This window comes from Callospermophilus lateralis, chromosome 3 (assembly GCF_048772815.1).
Source record: "Callospermophilus lateralis isolate mCalLat2 chromosome 3, mCalLat2.hap1, whole genome shotgun sequence".
NCBI classification, from domain to species: Eukaryota; Metazoa; Chordata; class Mammalia; order Rodentia; family Sciuridae; genus Callospermophilus; species Callospermophilus lateralis.
The window spans coordinates 191,940,679-191,960,523 of record NC_135307.1 but is presented as its reverse complement, the minus strand read 5'-3'; the positions used below and the strand labels follow the sequence as shown (position 1 = coordinate 191,960,523).

Below are 19,845 nucleotides of genomic sequence, written 5' to 3'. Positions count from 1 at the left end.
TGAAGCCCCTGGCCTGAATCTGGAGCCAATGAGTGCGACCTCCTTCTTAATTATCACCTAATAACTGGGCAGGGGCTTTCCCAGTTCAGCTGGGTCTCCCTGCACCCAGCAAAGGGCCTTTTACACAGTAAGTGCTCAGTAAATGTCTGTGGACGGGGTGGGGGGCAGGGAGGGGTGAAGAAGGGGAGGAAAAGGAAGGAGGGAGGGAGGGAAGGTGTCTCGGCCGTGTCAGAATCACGCGCCTGAGCTCTGTGACGGACAGAAGGTCCAGGATGTGTTAAGGCCTAGGGAGGGTGTGGCCGGGGACCAGAGGTTCTTCTGCGCCCTCCTGTGCAGGCCTGGACGTCCGGGGAAAGCCTCCTGCTCCCGGTGGAGCTGGTGCTTGATGAGGGGCCCAGGACGTGGCCCTGGCTCCTCTCCGCTGCCAACCACACGGGAGCCTGTGGCGAGTGGTAGGGGTCTGGACCCGCGTGTGCTCATCCGAGAGCACCTGCCTGTGTGTCAGAGATGGCTGTGGGCACCTGGCCTCTGGTTGGAGGCTCTGAAGTACCATCGGAAGGCACGCTGTCGGCCCCTGGTGAAGACCTCTCCAGTCCACGCAGGAATGAGAGACATGAAGCACAAGGTGAGGAGGGTTTCAGAGAAGCCATGAGCTTGGCCCACAGGCCTCATCCTCAAGCTGCTGGGGGTCTACACAGTGCTGCCTCTGCAGCGGGTAGCCCTGGTACGATAGCCCTCAAGACTGCCGATGGCATATAAACCCTTTACCCAGCAATTTGACTTCCAAGGATCTTTCTTAAAAGAAATACACACACAGTAGGAAATAACTCTATTACACAGGCATTTGTTTTAGACTCAACAAATTATTTATTGAGCATCTACTCTATGCTGGTGTCCTTCCAGGAACCAGAAAGATAGCAGTGAACAGAACCAATAAAAATTCTTGATCTTGTGGAATTTTCATCTCATTGGAGGGAGATAAATAATAAACAAAATCATTAAATACAGTGTGTCAGGAGGTGATAAATGTCATGGAGAAAGAAAAAGCAAAGACAGAACAGAGTGTGAGTGTGAGCGTGTGGTTGCTGCGATAAGTAGGACTGCCAGGTGAAGAGGCTGTAATCAGGTGGCCCCTGAGGTCGGTGCGGCTGTGCGTGGTGTGGGTGGCCTGGGAAGCACTTCCAGGCCAAGTAGAAGGAACAGGCAGGGAAAGGCCCTGGGGCGCAGTGAGCGCCATGCCACGTGCTGGGAAATGGACAGGCAGCCGGGGCGGGAGGGCCCTGGGGGGAGGAGCACTGTAAGGCAGGAGCTGGGGGGCAGCGTCATTGGTGGGTCCAGTCTGGGCTGTTTGAGAAGGTGGGCGAAGGCCAAGCAGAGCCTCCGGGTGAGGTCAGGGAGGTGAGGTGGGGAGGCCACCCGGGCCAGTGGGAGTGTCACCTTGTGCACTGCGCCAAGGACTTTGGATCTCATTCAGCACGTGATGGGAAGTCTCGGGAAGGTTTTGGTGGTGAAGTGACATGATCAGAGTGACAGTTTGAAGGAACCCCTCTGGCCACTGTGTTGAGAAGAGCTTGGAAGGGATTCAGGGCAGAAACCGGGAGCCTGTTTCGGAGGCTGCTGCATTAATCAGGCAACAGACCAGGGCGGCCGCGCCAGGGTGGGCTGGGTCGTGAGAGGTGCAGGATCCAGAGGCGTTGGAAGCAGGGCCCCGGGAACTGCCGCTGGCCACCCACTTCTCGCTGTTGGTTGGAGCAAAGTTCAGAAGAGGCCTGAATAGCAGCCGGAGATTAGCACTGACTAGGTGCGGGAGAGCAGCTGGGGTGGCTTAGGGGAGAAAGAGGAGGGGCCGCCTTCAATACGAAGATTTCCAGGGTAGATGAGTGAAAACCGCAGGGTGCAGGGACTGTCTATGTGTGACTATTTGTGTGGAGCAGACCCAAACCAAACAGCCTGCATAGGTGTGTGAGTGTGTGTGTGTGAGTGTGTTAGAGAGTGTGAGAGAGAGTGTGTGTGAGAGTGTGTGAGAGTGTGTGTGAGTGTGTGAGTGTGTTACAGAGTGTGTGTGAGTGTGTTAGTGAGAGAGACAGAGTGTGTGTGTGACAGAGTGTGTGTGTGAGTGTGTGAGTGTGTGTGAGTGTGTTAGAGAGTGTGTGTGAGTGTGTTAGTGAGAGAGACAGAGTGTGTGTGACAGAGTGTGTGTGTGAGTGTGAGTGTGTGTGTGACAGAGTGTGTGTGTGTGTTAGAGAGTGAGAGAGAGTGTGTGACAGAGTGTGTATGACAGAGTGTGTGTGTGTGAGTGTGAGTGTGTGTGTGTGACAGAGTGTGTGTGTGTGAGTGTTAGAGAGTGAGAGTGTGTGACAGAGTGTGTGTGTGACAGAGTGTGTGTGTGAGTGTGAGTGTGTGAGTGTGTGTGTGTGTGTGTGTGAATGTGTGTTTGCATAAACCATCTCGGGGGCACAGGAGAAACTGGCATGGTCACTGCCTCCAGGAAGGGGGACTGGGGTCCAGAGGTCTGAGGGACATTCTGCTCCTCGCTGAACCTTTTAGACTTTGCATTGTGTACCTCCTCCAGTATTTTTCAACTGGAGGTGATTTTATCCCTCAAAGGACAGCTGGCGATGTCCAGAAACATTTTTGATTGTTGCAGCTTTAGGGAGGTGCCATCTGCCTCCGGTAGAGGCCCCATATGCTGTTGCGCAGTGCACAGTGCATGGGACACCCCCCAGAGAATGTGCTGCCGTAAACGTTGATTGGGCTGAGCTGAGAAACTCTGATCTATTAAAAACTTCAACAAAAAAATTTTTTTGTTTTGTTTTTGGGCACTGGGCATTGAACTCAGGGTCACCACTGAGCCACATCTCAGCCCTTTCAATTTTTTATTTTGAGACAGAGTCTTGCTGAATTGTTCAGAGCCTCACTAAATTGCTGAGGTTGGCCTCTAATTCATGATCCTCCTGCCTTAGCCTCCTGAGTCACTGGGATTACAGCTCCTGATAATGTAATTTTTCTGTTAAAGGATTGTCTCTTATTCTGAGATAATCCACTTTGGGTTATTATTATTATTATTTTTACCATCTTTACGTAGAAAAATAAAATGCTAGTAACACTTCCCCAAACCCAATGGGAAATTTTCCTGGGCTGTGACATTCTGCGATTGGAAAACTACCCTCTGCTAAACAGGGCTTCAGGATGAGTAGTTTACAAACATGTCCCCAGGCGTGGCAAGCTCTCGCCTGGCTTCGTGAGGCCCTGGGTTAGATCTCCAGCACTGCACAATTAAGTCCTTAATTAATTTTTTTAAAACGCCCCTCCCCCAATCTTTGGCACTTTTCCCTGCAGAGGTGGGTTTCTACCCGCCTGAGTGTGACCTGGACTCAGCATCTCCCTGTTGAGGAGGAGAGTTTGGAGGAAGTGAGGGTGTCTGATTTCTGAGATCGTCACAAAAGGCCCTGTGGCTTCCTGCTTGAGATCTCCTTGGGCCACTCTCTCAAGGAAGCCAGCTGCCGGGCCATCAGGACACGCAGGAGCCCTGCCCTGAGATGAGCAGCACAGGTCTCCTGCCCGCAGCCAGAGAGCAGCGAGGCGCCAGGGCCCAGATGAGCAGAGGACTGAGACCTCAGGGCAGACCCCCGCCAGGACCACCCGCTGCAGGTGATCCTGAGCCCCTATCCTACACACACCGCGAATGAGGTGACAACCCCTTCCGCCTGCTGGGCATTGGGGTGACTTGTTACACAGCACCAAGAGACGAAGACCGAAGTCCTCGAGCCTTGTGCTCATCTGGTCAGTGTACGGCTAGAAGCCCAGGATCCTAGGTGACATTTATAAGTTGGGATACTTCCCATGAAAATCCAGATCTCTGACTTCTCTTCAAAGGAGCCAGCGCCGCCCTGCGCGCTCACGGCCAGAGGGAGGGGTCCTGCTCCCTGGGGGTGCGCCTGTCCAGGCTCCTCACTCACTGCCGCCCCAGTGTCTCACAGGAGGCTACTTTACTCACTATGTCACCTGCCCATCTCCTGCCAGCATTTGAGCCTCTGCCTTCTGTCGTGAGACATTTTTCTGAGAGCCACAGTTGCCGAGGGCCGTGTGACCATAGTGGGGCTTCAAGGCCTGGACACAGTGCACACCAGTCCATTTTCACACCCTCCCTCTTCGGGGGAAAGAGAAAACATCCGTGTGCCCCTTATGTCCCCAGCCTTCTTACGGCCCTTCCCACCCCAGCCCCCGGCACCCTCCCCAAAGACAAACCAGCACTTGGAGCTTGTTTTCTCCATACCTTTTATTGAACTCGGCAGACTTGGTTAAGGGACCATTTGCTTGGAAATTCTTAAACATCTGGACATATTTTACAAGACAGGGCAGCAGCTGGAGGTCACACAAGGATCACAATTTCATCTCACCACATGCATAAAAAGACACTGGGATTTCCGTTGTTTGGTTTCTGTGAGAGAGGCGGGGGAGGGGGAGGGAGCCCACAGGCTGGGGCCCTTGCTCACCGTCCCCTTGACAGGAAGGACTAGACATAAACTGATGAGAGATGAACAGACCCACAAGCTCGACCCCAGAGAGAGGGCTGAGGACGGCGGTTGTGTATGGCTGTGTGACTGGCTTGGCCCTATCAGGGCGGGGCAATCGGATGGCTTTGCAGGAAGGAAAACCCCAACCTCACACCACGGTTCCTGGAGGGACACAGGGTCTCAGCTGTTGGATTGGGGGCACATGCTGTCATGGGGGCTTTGAGGCTCAGGAAAGAGGAGACCATGGGCTCTGAAGCTGGAGGGCAGGCAGCCTCCGCGGCTCAGCAGTGCAATACAGTTCCAGGTGGTGGCCCCTCTGTTCCTACCCCGCAAGCCCCGGACCAAGGGAAAGCCCACTCTGGACCCTTGGTTTAGCGGGAAAACCACTGTCTCCCCAGAGACGAGCGGCAGCTGCACTAAACCAGAGGCTGGAAACTGCAGGGTGGGAACACAGGAAGGAGGCTGAGCCACCCCCTGGGCCCTCGGGGGAGGGAGGCTCTAAAGGACTGTGGCCCTCATCGGCTTGGGGACGACAACTGTCAAATTTGGATGTCACTGTGAGCCCAGATGGAGGTGAAGAACAGGTGGCGTTGAGGGGGTGTTATGGGCTTCAGCGAGGGGGGCTCCTGAGTCTCCTTCCCGCGGTTGGCAGCACTCCAGCCAGGCAACACCCTCCCCGGCCACGCCCACCTGCCAGTCATCCACCCAGGCCCACCCTTCACACATTCACTCTCCCAAAACAGGCTGGATGGCCACTGTATGCCAAGGGCACATGCTGGCGCACAGCCCTGAGATCCTGGAACAGAAAATGGGGATCCCTGCCCTTGACCTTGGACTGAGTTCAAGAAAGGTCTGGAGACCAAGGGGCCAGCTGCCTGTACGCCCACTCAGGCTCACCCTGCTCCTGGATGCCAAGCTCATTCAGGGCCTCAGGGGGCCCTACACCTAGGGGCCAAGAGCCACGCTGTAAGGGGACCCGGACCCCTTCTCCTGTGCTGCTTCTCTCTAACCCAGCTTCGCCCAGGGAGGCAGCCAGTGTGGGGTGTCCCTGCCAGGCCCTGGGGAGTCCAAGAGGAACAGAGCAGGGGGTTCCCTGCATTTCCTGGTACTGCAGCCTCGAGCAGTTTCTGCAGGCAGAGGCTCTTACCTTATCCTCCAGGGTAAGATCCCGGAGGCCGGCTTTTGTTGGATCTAGTTTGGGAGAAGGCAGCCGCAGTGGGCCCAGCCACACACACCAGCCACTTCTCCTTATTATCTTTTCTTTCTTTCTTTTCTTTTTCTTTAGTTAGCGAGTGCAGGGGAGGGAACCCAGGGCCTCCCGTGTGCGAGGCAAGTGCTCTCCCACAGAGCTGGACCCCCAGCGCCGGCCTCACCTTATAAAAACCCCAGGGCCACCTGGAGCCGGGCTTACCTGCAGATGAAGTCCCAGCTCCCCAAGCCCACCCCACACACCGGAGGGCGGGTCTTTCTAGACTGCCCTCCTGTGTTCTGTTTGGGGAAGGCAGGAGCTGGGGCCATTTGGGAAGGGATGTGGGAGAGGCCCTCTGCTTGGTGGCAGCTGACATCGTTTTGCTGTTAAAACGGGATCTGGGTCGCCTGTCTCCGTTTGCCTTGCTGGGTTTACTTCACGGGGAGAGATTTCCCAGGTCTGGAATGGGAGGGATCTCCTATTGTACTTGCCAGAAAATAAAAGCCCTTTTGGGACAGTGCCGTTGTTATTGCCTGGGCAGTGGGTGGCTGGTTGGTGGGTGGAAGAGAGATCATTGCATGTCTTTGAGGGCGAGGGTCTGGGCACAGGGCAGAAGCACCATGAGACAGCCAGCCTGAGAGGAGGATTTCACAGACGGCTCTGCGGCTGGCATGAGGGAGGGTCGCGTGAATCCCGTCCCAGGGTGGCTCCTGTTAGGCCACTGGGGATGGGCTGGACAGGTGACTGACATGGTCATTAAAATTGCCGGAGACCGGGAATAGGCAGGGAACAGAGTCCCCTTCCTTCTTGGGCACCCTCTATGATGGCTCCAAGTTCTAGAAACTGAGTTTGTCCTCCCTGTATTCCACGCCCTGCGCCTCCACGGAAAGCCTGTGCCCAGAATATCCAAGTCACCTGCGTGTGCGCGCGCGCGCACACACACACACACACACACCCACCGAGAAACAAAATAGCCTTGATTGCTCAGTCTGATTCCCACACAATGCCAGGCCCCCTTGTGTCACCCAGTTCACGTCCCATCTTGCCTCCCTATAAACACCTGCAGGGCAGGGGGCTCATGACCAGGGTGGCCTTGGGGTCTGAGCAGACAACCGGCCTAGCAGAAGGGCTCCCTTAACTTGATCTGGAACTGACTGCCCTGTCCCTCTCATGCAAGAGAACCCGCCGGAGTCCCGCATGCAGCCATCTGGCAGCTGGGTGGTCTCTTCTTCGGGTCAATGTCCCCCCCCCCCCCCCCCCGGCCAGCCTTGGGGGATCTTTTCAGGAACGTGGCAGGCAGGAAGAGAGGTAGGCTCCCTGGTGAAGAGGAGGGTTCTCTCAATTCACAGAGCCCTTTTCCATTTCAGTTCTCCAAGATGCCATTTTGGAAAGTTCAGGAGAAATTCCAAGTTTAGACCACATCAGGGATGGTGGGCAGAAACACAGACAGCACCCTCTTTCCCAGTGAAGACGGCCAGGGCCAGGGGTTTGCCTATCTGGGTACTGAACCCAGGAAAACGACTGAGAGGTAATTTTGTTGTTCTGATGCAAAAGTTAAAAAAATCTTGTCAGTTTTATTTTATCTTATTTGTATTTATTCCAGATTGCCAGGGATTTTGGGGGTGGGTGGGAAAATCCAAATAGGAGCATAGTCCAGAGTCACACATTCCTACTTGTGTTGGCTTCCTCTGGGGATCCATGCTAGGGGCTGGGTCACTGCTGCCTGGGGGTCTTGGTTTGGCTCAGATCTCTGTTCTGGGCAGAGCCCAGAGACAGGAAGGCAGGTGGGACATAAAGCCTGAATGATCAGAGGGCCTTCTTCAGGGTCCTGCAGGAGCCCGTGGGCAGAGAATCACCTTCTGTTGAAGGTCTTGCTCAGTGCACTGTCCTCTGCCCACCCACGGCGAAAACTGCCTCGTGGAACTAGTCATCAGGACAGTGCGAGGCCTCTTCAGGCTCGGACAGGCAGAAGCTGGAAAAGTACTGCTGCCCTTGAGACTAATCCAGCCAGGCAGGCGGAAAGGCCAGGGGAGAGGAAAGAGCAGATTTGGGGGCCCTCTCTTCTCGTCTCTTGGCTGCAAGGGTGTGTGACCACTGTTTCTCAGTTAGAAGTGGATTGAAAGGAGGGGCTGATACAAAGTGGAGGAGATCTGGGGCCCCGCGTGGTTTTCTGTGGTTCAGAGAAACCTGAACACGCTCTGGTCTTCAGGTCTGGTTGGTGGTACCGGGAGCTGGGCCCTGGACGTGGGAGCAGTCTGACCGAGATGGACTTGGGAGTGGTCTGGACCTCAGAGAAGCCAGGGACGAGTTTGCTTGCATGAGGCTTTTGGTTCCAAGATTTTGGGGGAGGAAAAAAACAGACCTTTCAGATTCCTGGAGGGTGGGGGGTAGGAGCTCAGCCCTGAGTCAGCTCGGGGCTGACTTTGAGGGTCAATGTTATCGACTCCCCTCCTCTCGCTCCTGCATCTGAGCCCTGGGTTCTAGAGAACAAGGAGTAGGAGAAACACAAAGATGGAGTGAGGTAAGAGACAGACATTTCCTAGTGCCCGGAAAGGCCTACAGGCAGGAAGTCAGACCCCAAGTCTTCCCACCTCCAGAGACTCAGCATCCACGGGAAGAAAAGAAAAAAGCCCAAAGGACCCCGGGAGGAAATGAAAAAGATCGGAAAATACCAGCTAGGATAACACCCAACCACGAGACTCCCAAGATACCACTCTGTATTGCAAAAGAAGGAATTAGACTCCATTGCCTTATTACAAATTTGCTAAAAATACATATACATATATATTTTTTTATCTGAACAGAAAAATAGACTACTCTGAGATGCGTGGTCATTCTGTGACGTAGTCACACATCAGATGCTTTTAGAGCCAGGAGAACCAAAAAGGTGCGCCGAGGTCGACTCTTATTTCTGGGTGTGGCCAGGGGTGGTTTGGCTCATCCCACTGTGTGACAGGAAAGTCACAGAAGCGGTGGCAGGTGAGGAAACACCCACTTGGGGTTGGGCGCTTTCTTGTCCTTCTGGGAATTCAGGAGTGCCACTTCTTTCTTCTGCCAAGTTTGAAGTTACAAAAAACAATCGTTTTAAACGCCCCAAAGACGAGGAACTTTTGCTGTGGCCACCTTTGACTGTGGCTGGAAAACCTGGGGTCATGGTACTGGAGTCTAGTCGGCAGAGAAATGAGGGATGAAGCGGGTGGGGGTCTGGGGATCTGGCTTCAGAGACCCTTGTCGGTGGTGAATTTTAAACATGGACTAGACATCCAGTCACCTCGGAGCGGGACAGAAATATACAATGTTACAAATATCAACAGCACATTTCTGTTTTACAGAAGAGAACACTGTTTTGTTTTCCCTTAGAAAAGCGGATCGTATCAGGAGGAAGGCAGAGACGAGGCTGTGGGTCCCGAGACACGGAGGACACTGGGGAACCGCAGGAAGGAGTCTGTGTCACCAGCCGCCGTGGGGGCAGGCTGAGCGGTCGGAAGGACAGGGCTCCTCAGGATTCTGTGGCTCTCCCTTCTTCTTCTTCCCTCTTGGTCCCCGATCTTTCTAGAGAAAGGAGCCTCCTGGGAACAAGTGTTCTCTCTCCTTTTTCTTTCCCCTTAAAAGTGTGCTTAAGATAGAATTCCTAAAGAAGGCACTGAGACGTCTACGGCACCACAGACCTCTTGTTCTCTTTTGCCCAAAGAGGCCCTTCTGGCCAATGAGCGGCTCCCCCGGGGCTGGCCCTCCTCTCCCCCAGGTGGCCAGACCCTCCCGGTGTGACCAGAGCATGGAGTGGCCAGTCCCTAGCCCTTTCTGGTGATGGTGGAAGTTCAGCTCAGTTGGATTCATGGTGAGTTTCATTGAACTCCAGCCGCCGGTCTTGCCTGCTTGGGTCCACCTGCTTCCTGTGTCTGGTGGGTTCAGCAACGCATGGCGACCGATGGCAGGCCCGAGTCCTCTTCAGCTGCCCCAAACCACAGCTCTCCTCTTCTCTACCAAGGCTGTCCGTCAAGTTCCGCTTCCCAGTGGGGACCCTTGGGTAGATTTCCCGGTGCATGGCCGCACAGGTACACTGGTTCAGGTTGGCATATGCATGTGCAGAATCTGGGTATGTCCTTTGTTTGGCAGAGGGGGTGGGGAAGGCTGGGGAATGTCACGATCCTCTATTTTGAGTTGAGCACAGGGTAGAAGCTGTGTTCCCATAACACACACAGAGTCAAGGAGGGGAGAACCCAAACTGCAATGGAGTACTCTCTAAGCATAGTATATGCTGAATTTCAGTGATTCTGTTTCTATAAGAACTCTATATAGGACTCTGGCTATGCAGCCTGAAAAGGTAGGTTCTTAATGATACTTCTGAATTCGTCCTTCAAAAGTGACTCAATAAAATGCTACTTTAAGGTCAGACAACACACACGAGGGAGGAGGGGCCAGGTCCAGCGTGACACAAGACAGAAAGGGCCTTTGGTTACAAGGAGAGTTGCACCAATTGGTTATTAGTTAAAAAAAGGAGGGGGAGGGGAGGAAGGAAGGACGGAAGGAAGGGTCTTTCCAATCTGTGCACTCCTCATCTGCTTCAACCAACATGAAATGCCTTGGTTTAAAGAAGGGGTGGTGAGTTCCCTCTTGCAATATGGCTATATTTAAACATGTTTGCTCTCCTGATATGTAAAATAGACTATATTATTGTTAGTGGTATTGATTTTTTTTTTTTTTTTACAGATAGCATCAGCTCTAAAAATATCTGAATCGGAAATCACAACTATTTACTTTTATCAAAAAGCATTTGATTGTTTTCCCTGAATTTTCACATTTGTGCTGATGGTGGACAGAAACGTGATGGAAACGAGAGAGACACAAAGATGCCGGCGAGGACTGTGCCCCAGTCGTCCTCAACAGGCCCAGCCCCGGAGGTACACCCAGGGAAGGATTTGGAAGCGCTGCTCTTTCCTGCCTCCAATGTGCCAACCGGCATAGGGAGGCCTCACACTGTCCTGCCCCAGGACCTATGCACTCTGAAGACCCCTAGGAAGAACTCAGTTCTTTTTTTCCTTGTTAAATCAGCAGATAACAGGACTGTTCCCTTTCGGAAGGATCCACAGTCCCTGGGGATGCTGAGAAGTGGTCTGAATTGGGTTCCTGTACAGCAGAGAACACGCATTTTTGAGTGGTAGATGACTCTACATGATCATATCTGTGACAGGTGGCCAACCTCATGCCATCGAGTGGAGAGCAGGCTGGACAACCCTGTGATACTTTTGTACTGACAGGTAGATGATGCCGTTGTACAGTGGCAGACCAGCCAGTGAAGGACAGGTGAGCCACCAGGAAGACACATGTCTGGCACTGTACCGAGGACAGGCAGAAGCACACCACTGGACCTGGGACAGCACCCACCAACGTCACATTAAGAGAACCACATGGCACTATCGTGCTGCAGATGGGCAGACCGGAACACAGCATCGTTACTGACAGACAGACAGACACTACAGTGGTCCAACCCAACGTCACTGCGCTGAGGGACAGCCAACAACGCCACGCCATGGGACTAAAAGCAGGCAGGACAACGCCAGGTCATCGAGCTAGGACAGAGGACCAACAGCAAGAAACAGAGCAGAGCGCACAGGATGCGCACGGAGACTTATTGCTTGTGTCTGCACCATCTGCATGGTGGCCGTGGGAGGGACAGCTGAGCTTTCAGGACAGACACTGAAACACACCCAAGGCTGGTGGACACAGAGAGCAGAGTGGAACACCCGGTGCCCAACCGTCGCTGCGACCTTCTGAGGTGCGCCCGTCTCCTGTACTCGAGTCTGGGGAGGCCCTGGCCCCTCCTGCCCCCTGAGGGGTGCGGGGAGGAGCCTCCAGAGGGGCAGGGAAGGAGCCACAGACTCTGGTGTGGCCGACAGTGGTACCCACCGTGACCAGAATGGGCATGTGGCCACAACCCAACCACAGGGTCAGCAAGTGGCCCCCGGAAATAGTGCTTGTTTAAAGTGCAAGATGTGGACACTGTCCCTGGTAGAACTATTTTTGAAAAACATAAAGTGCTTTTTATTAACATTTTTTTTTTTTAGCTTGAATATAACAGGAAACAAAAAGAACTTTCTATCATAGTAGGCGATCTCCCCGCTGTAGCAGGAGGCATTCAGGAGTCCGGATGAGGCATTTCAATGAGGGTATTCTTTCCCTTGCATTTTTGCAGGTAAAAAAAAAAAAAGAAAAAGAAAAAAAAGAAAAGAAAAAAAAAATACTGGATTTGATGCTGTTCTGCGGTAGCACACGGTCTCTTTGAGTAGCTATTTCTTTTGCATATTTGACACTTGCATATCTTTCCAGTCTACCCTAGCGAGCACAGAAGCATCTTCCTCCTATATCCCTAGGCCAAAGCTCTGAGTTCCTCCTTCTGGACCCTTCCCAGATTGCTGGGGGCAATTAAAATCGAGTACAGATGGTGCCACTCACCCTGACGACATCTCAGCCCAAAACCTCAGGCTCGCGGAACACTGAAGTCCGTGAAGTCTTTTGAGTGAGGTCTGCGCCGGGATCTTGACTTGCGGCGCAGAGACTTTCCGGCGACACAGGCTTTCTCAGTAGCCTTCCAACAGCAGATCCATCCAGGAGGTGACCATCTAGGAGGTGACGGGCAGGTGTGCCTGGAGGTGGCCCGCCACACCCCATACCAAATCGGCCAACCCACTCCTTCCACAGCCACTGGTTCTAGTTTCTCCTCCCGCGGAAGCCGGGGCGATGGACACCTGCCCTCGGAGGCCGTGACGGACAGAGAAGAGTGGGGAGTGGGTGGCCTCAGTTAGGTCGCGATGGGGTGGTGGTGGCTGTGAGCTCCTGTCATCTCCCACAGAGGGCAGCAGGGTTGGTACAGGGAGCCGCTGTCCCCCCGGCATGGCCGGTTTCATGCTGACGGGCCTGTCCTGGCTCTCCGGGTCTCAGGGGACCTTCTCTGGAGTCCCTGGGGGCTTTGCAGAGACTTTCTGTCCCGAGTCCACCCGGGAGAGCTCTGTGGCAGGCAGCCAGCCGCCCTCCTCCCTGGGCCTCACCTGCACGCTGGCCTCGCGGCCAGTTCAGATGCTCTGATCCTTGCCGCTCCCCAGGGCTCCTCCCCCGGGCAGCACCCGGACGTCGGGGGAGAGGTGGTTCTCGAGTCTGCACTTCTCCTGGGCCCCGGGGCCCCTTCCAGTCAGCGCCTCCGCGGGGTAAAGGCAGTTCTGCGGAAGGAGCTTGGGGGAGGTAGGCACCGGGGAGCTCTCGAGGTGGTTCTTGTCCGCTCTGGGGCCCAGGCTGAGCTGGGGACTGGTGCCCCCGTGGAGGCTCCTGGGGGGGCTGGAGTCCACGCTGTAGAGCAGCTGCCCCTCGTCGTCCGTGTCGGCGTCGATGTACTGGTGGACGCCGGCTTCGAAGCTGAATGCTATTGCTGTGGGTTTCTCGGGCGACCTGGGGGGCGTCCTAGCACTTGCCGTGGTGTAGACGGAGGACTCTGGGCTCAGCACGGGCTTGTCCAGGAGGGTGGCGCGCTCCAGTCCTGCGACGGCGGCCGCAGCGCCCCCCCTGTTCCTAAGAGGGTCGGGGTACATCCCCAGAACGGGGAGCAGGGGACTGGGGTCCCCCTCCATGAAGTTGACTTTGAGTGCTCGCAGCTTCAGGGGGTTGTTGGTCTTCAGGGAGCTCCTGGGGCTCTCGATGAGGAAGCTCGAAGGGTGGCTGCCGTCGGGGGTGGAGTTGGCCTCCCCCAGCCGGCCCCCGCTGGCTCCCAGGGCTCCCCGCCAGCCCACCTCTGGAGCCATGCTGCCCCCAGCCTTGGTGGGCAGTGAAGCCAGAGGACTGTGGGAGAACCTGGTGGCCTCCGGGAAGTCTGTGGCACAGCTGATGAAGCTGTCGATGCTCGACATGCTGCGCATGTCAATGACCCCTTCCGTGCGCGTGGGCAGAGGGGCTACGGGGCTGGGGATACTCTCCATTTCAAGTTCTTCCTTTGGTTTGCTCTGTGTTGCAGACTCCTTGGTAGTGAGGATGGGTTGGGACTGGGTCTTGGCCATCTTATTGTACATGTCTTCCAGCTGCTGGACATTCAGGTGCTGAGGACTAGAAGACGATCTGGCCTTCTCAGGGGATCCCTGCTCCTTGGTTTCAAAGGACTTACTGGAGCTGGTTTCGGACAGTGTCCTCTTTGTCCATTTCCACTTGTTGGGAGACAAGTGGTTGTCTTGGAGTTTATCCTTCTTATCTCCGTTTTTCTCAATCACGATGTCCATCATCTCAATGCTCCTGGCAAAAGCATCCTTCATGTTCATGGATACGATGCTGCCATTCCTCTTGGCCCTCTCCAGAGCCTCTCTTCGCTTGATCGCTTTCTCCTGCCTCTTCTGCTCCTTGTAGAACTCGGAGAAGTTGTTGACGATGATGGGGATGGGAAGAGCGATCACCAGGACCCCCGCGATGCAGCAAAGTCCCCCCACTATCTTCCCCAGGAGAGTCTTGGGATAGATGTCTCCGTACCCGACGGTCGTCATGGTGATGGTGGCCCACCAGAAAGAGGCCGGGATGCTTTTGAACTTGGTGTCGTCCTCGTCCTTCTCAGCAAAGAAGACGAGGCTGGAGAAGATCATGATGCCCATGGCGAGGAAGAGGATGAGCAGACCCAGCTCGTTGTAGCTCCGGCGCAGGGTGAAGCCCAGGGACTGGAGGCCGGTGGAGTGGCGCGCCAGCTTCAGGATGCGGAGGATGCGCATGATGCGGAAGATCTGGACCACGCGGCGCACGTTCTGGAACTGCAGCACGCTCTTGTTGGACTCGGTGAGGAAGATGGTGACGTAGTAGGGCAGGATGGCCAGCAGGTCGATGGCGTTGAGGGGGCCCTTGAAGAACTTCCACTTCTTGGGCGAGGACAGGAACCGGAGCAGGTACTCCATGGTGAACCACGCGATGCACACGGCCTCCACGTGGGCCAGCTGCGGGTTGTCCGTGCTCTGGCCAAACTCATCGAGGCTCTGCAGCTCGGGCAGCGTGTTGAGGGACAGGGCGATGGTGGAGAGGACGATGAACATGATGGAGATGATGGCCAGGATCTGCGAGGAGAAGGGAGGAGCGAGTTAGCACGACCGAAGGTCACGGTGACCCTGGTGTCTGCAGGGCCTGCGAGCTTTCACCTCCCGCTTGTCACTTAATGATTGAGTCTTGAGCCCGAAAGAGGACTCTCTCAAGTCCATTTGCCCTCCGGGTGTGAAAATGGAGAGCCAGCGATCTGAAAGGACCTCAGCTGACCGGCACCCCAGGGGCCACCCCTGCCTCCTCTCTGGCCACCACTGGACTCTGCAGGTGTGGCATGAGAGCAACTGGGACAGCACAGAGACAAATGCGCACAGTCGTGTTTCAATAAAACTTTATTTAAAAATAGGCAGTGGTCCGGACCTGGCTCCTGAGCTAGACAGGTGGTTTATGGGATTCCAGGGTGGCCGCGGCCTGGTGCTAATGATACTGGGGGTTGCCCTTTGTGGGTGCGTGTGTCAGACACTTGCCACATGATACTGTCCCCATTTGTACAGTAACCCAATTAAATAATATTCACTCCATCGATCAGACGGGGAAACTAGAAAGTGGCATCTAGCAAGTGGCAGAGACGGAATTTCAACCCATTCTGTCTGACCCCAGAGCGTGAGCTCTCAAGGCTAGGTTAAAGGTCAGGCGAAAGCAAAAGACCCCTTGGCTAGAAAGATGCTCAAACCTGAGATTTTGGAGGTGGTTTCAAGGAGGCCAGACATCCTGGATCCACATTACTAACCCTTGGTTGGACTATGAACTGCTGGGACTAAGGACCTTGTCTTCACGGCCACTGTATCCCCTGCACCAAGAATAGGGCTTGGGACTGTTATGGTGGCACACACCTATAATCCCAGTGGCTCAAGAGGTTGAGGCAGGAGGATGGCAAGTTCAAAGCCAGCCTCAGCAAATTAGCAAGACCTTGTCTCAAAATAAAAAATAAAAAAAGGACTGAGATGTGGCTCAGGGGTCGAGTGCCCCTGGGATCAACCTCTGGTACCCCGCCCCCACTACATTTACACACACACAAAAAGAAGAGTGTTTGATCCAAAGAGGTCTCAGTGGATGTTTGTGGGAATGGAAATGGAATACAGGCCGTGGGTGGGTGGGAGGGACTGCTCTGGGTCTTTTTTAAAAAATACAAATTCAGTCACGTTACTTCTCGGCTGAGTGAGTCTCCAGGACTCCTGGGCAAGACCCAAACCCTGAGCATGCCTCCTGGGCCGCTCACCCGCCCTCTTTTTGGAGAGTCACCCTCCCTTGACCAACTGAAGGGACGGGTCCTGTTGCCAGGCTTGGCTGTTTCCTCCTGCCTGGCACTGGTCAGCCCAGGGTGACAGAGGATCCAGGCTGAGCCGGCTGGTACCCGGGGCTCAGCCAACCTGTCTCTGAGAATCTGTACTCGGGGATGCGGGAGGGGTGGAGTGACGGAAGGGTGACCTTTGGACAGGATGGTCAGGTAGAATCTAGAACTGAACCAGCGTCAGGAGAAGCCCATGCCCCAAGCAAGTGAGTCCCAAGCTGCAGGGGTCAGGGAGGGCACAAAAAGTCGGAGAAAGCCCGACCTTCTTCCAGAGACACCAGAGAAGGAAGGCAAGAGGCAGAGGAGAGGCAGTGGGGCCACGGGAGCACCGTAAGAGGCCGGGTGGGCAGCAGTTAGGAGCCCGGCCCTGGTGCCCTCCTACCTTGGCTTCCCAAGCCCCAGCTCTGCCACTTCCTTACCTTGGACAAGCTATTTAACCTCGCAAAGCCTCAGTTTTCTCATCTGCAAAATGGGATGGTCACAACAACACATGCTCCAGAGAGCTGCCGTGTGGACAGACGTGTCCACGGGTGAGCGGTGCATTGGCCCCCACTGCCAGCCTCTGAGTGGCCTCTGAGCGGCCTGCTGTACCCTGTACGTAAACCTGTCCCAGCGTGGGTGACCATGAGGTCTCTGGCCCCAGGAAGGATGCATGGCTTCCTGTTGCTTCTGACCTCTTTCCCTGGCCTCCCCTGCCAAGGTCCCCAAGCCTTGCCACGTGCCTCTGTGGGTAGACTCTGTGAGTCGGGGTCTCTCGCCTCTGTCGGGGAATTCCATCAGACCCATCATTTAAAACCCAGCCCAAGGGCTCCTCCCCGCTGAGGTCACCCCTGCTTTCCCTAGGCAGGGACGGCCCCTCTGTCCTCAGGGTCCGGGCACCATTTGCCATACCTGGGGACACCCACCACACATGTCCCTGCTGCGCCCAGAACCTGTGGGCACTGGGGACGTGAGTCGGTTCTGAGGTCTACCTGCTCAGGCAGCGGCCCCGACAGGGGTTGATCACACAAGTCCATGGAGGCACGGTGGGAAGGCCAGGGCCAGCCTTCAGCCCTCCACCTGGAAGGGGGCTTCCCTGCCTGGCGTTAGACCAGCTGGATCTGAAGGTGGGGTGCCTCCGGGGCGCTCCCCCAGCGTCGGGCCTTCCTCTCGCTACAGTTACCTCCAAAGTGTCCTCTGTTTTTAAAACAAGGAGCTTTTGAGTCCTAGTGTCCTGATTTGCATCCATTGAAAGAAAAAATTCTGTGATCACTGTAAAATGAAATCTTCGTTACATACGAGAGCAGCCCGCTTCACATGTAGCGTCTGAGCCGTCATCAAACGGATCCCCACCAAGTTGGGGATAGGAACGGGTAGCAGTGACGTGATACCCCCTGGTGTTCCCCCTCCACCCCAGAGGTAATTGCTGTAGGGAGTTTCTTTCTTTTCCTTTTGCTTTTGTGCATAGTTTTCCTTACGAATATGCGTGCCTCTAAACAGACCGTCCCTGTCGGGGTACCTTACTGCGTGTGTCCTTCCACTCCATGGACCACTCTTTCCCTAACGGTGAAGGTGAACAGCAAAACTAAACAAGACCCCCATCTACCTTCCAGGCTGTAGTTTAGCCTTAATAATATGCAAATATATGCAAATGGCTGATTTTTCATGCTACTGATTCATGCACTAAATACCCATCAAAATGAATGAATGGTCCCTGGAATAAACATCTGGTGGCAGACTCTGGAGCTCCCGAGCAGAGGGCAGGGGAGCAGAGGGCAGGGGAGCGGGCCCTGCGGCTGGAGCCCCAGTTCTGTCCTCCTTGGCTGGGTGGCCTGGAGCATCGGAAGGCTGCATCCCGTGGTTCTCAGCTGGGAATGATTTTGACCCCCATGGGACACTTCAATTTCTGCAGAAATTTTCGGTTGTCACAGCTGGGGGCAGGGTGCTACTGACGTGGGGTGCCTCAGGGTGCTGTGCAATATCCTCTGATGCCCAGAAGCACCGGCCTGAAAAGCCCATAGTACCGTGGCCGAGGGACCCTGGGACGTGCCAGGGGCAGCCCCTCACAGGTGGCGGCATGGGGGCGTGTAGAGCTGTTGGCACAGGCTGGGCACAGAGGGGGTTGGGTCTTGTGGGCAGCCAGTGGCCTTCGGCTGAGCCCTGCGGAGCTGCTCCCGTCTCTGACTCCTGGAAGTGGGTGCCTGTGTGCAAGGCGCGGACTCCGGGTGCGGAGTGTCCCTTTAAGATGCAGGAGGACCTGCGAGGCTGCGGGAGCCTGCTCCAGTTTCTAACCCCAGGTCACTCGGGAAGGCCCAGGACTGATGTTCTGTGACAGACGCATGAATTATGCACCCAGCTCATTGTCCCATCTTGGAGCTGTTTTTCTAAGGCAGCCCCCCCCCCCAACCTGAGAACATGTCCTCCCGCCCTCTTGCAGCCCAGATGCCCAGGAGGCCTGCCTGGGGGTGGCGTTGGGGCTCTGTGCCCCGCATCCTGTGGGAAGTGCAGCCTCGCAGTGGGGGCTCCCTGCCAAACCCTCCGGGCAGCAGAACCTCTTCCTCTTCCAGACCCACTGAAGCCCATAGAGTCGGGGCCACTCCCTGCCCGGGGAGCTTCCACGGGTCAGTTACGCCCTCTGTACCTCAGTTTCCCCACCTGTAAAATGGGGGATCATGGCACCATTGCAGTGAGCACCCGGTGAGTTCACAAGGCCTCAGGGCCGCCCGAGGCTCAGCGGCTCTTGTTTTCACGGCTCCACAGCCTACATTTAGTCATAAGCTGGTTTGGGACTTGGGTTTGAGTCTTTGCAGCTGCGTGGTCTTGGACAAGTTCCTTGCCCTCTCTGAGCCTGCATTTCCTACCTCTCAAGTGGCCACGTGACAGGCAGTGTTATTAAGTCATGATTCAGGTTGCTGTTAGCCCAACCCCAGCTGGATGGTTGCTTCTAGAAGGCCAGCCCTGGGTCTGCGGGCCCCTCACAGCTGGCTGAGGCAGAGGCGTCCTCTGAGCATCTCTTAAACTCAGGACGGAGTGATCCGCTCCCTGGGACGGGGCGTGGGGACCAGCTGTCACCAGGGAGTCCGCCTGGCTCAGCTCAGGCCCTAACAGGCTTGGGTTTTCCTGGGATGGGAGCCCAGCGGGGTCTGTGGGATTCTAGGCCCCTAGAGAAGGCAGGCTGGAGCCCCAGGGACAGGGCGCTGTCCCCAGATTCCCTCCCTGTGAGGCCGGCCTGGGTCCTGCTCTCGGGGAAGGCAGAGATGGCAGCTGGGCGTCCTCAGGGTCAGGTGACGGCTGGGAGCCAGGCCCCCGTCCTAACTGCCCGCTGCCACACTGTGGGTCCTCGTGCTGCCCTGCTGTGCCGGCAACGCGGAGGAGGCAAGGACGGGAGTCCAGCAGAGAAGGGAGGGGACGTGCCCACAGTCACAGCAGCCATGGCGTCAAGACTGTGAGTCACCCGGAGCTCCGGGCCACGGGGACGCTCAGGGCCTGCTCCCCCCAGCCACACACGCCCCCGTCGCAGAGCAGCCCGGTGTCCTCCGACTGACTGGCGAGGGGACAAACTCGGCGTGGCCTGTCACAGGGCAACATTCTCCATGCATGAGAAGCACTCACGCACTGGCATCCAGGTGGCGGGCGGGTGGAACAGAAGCCGGGGGCGGGGGGGGCACTCCCACCCGATGCCATCTCCACGAGTGTCCAGCTGAGGCAGGGCTGCGAGGACACCCCGGGGATTGGCGGCTGCAGGGTGGGTGAGGGATTAGCTGCTAACGGACAGGAGGGATTTCCCCGGGATAATGAGAATGTCCTAAAACTGA

The 19,845-nt window shown here is 55.7% G+C and overlaps 1 protein-coding gene across 1 annotated transcript in view; it reads right to left on the bottom strand.

The window, feature by feature from the left end:
* Positions 1-11,469: 11,469 nt before the first annotated feature.
* Positions 11,470-19,845, bottom strand: part of Kcnb1 (potassium voltage-gated channel subfamily B member 1) — a 76,840-nt gene continuing 68,464 nt past the window's right edge. Inside the window, exon 2 of the mRNA XM_076851979.2 lies at positions 11,470-14,777. Within this exon, the coding sequence (XP_076708094.1) occupies positions 12,777-14,777 (2,001 nt within the window). The 3' untranslated portion in view covers positions 11,470-12,776. The remainder of the gene's footprint in view (positions 14,778-19,845) is intronic.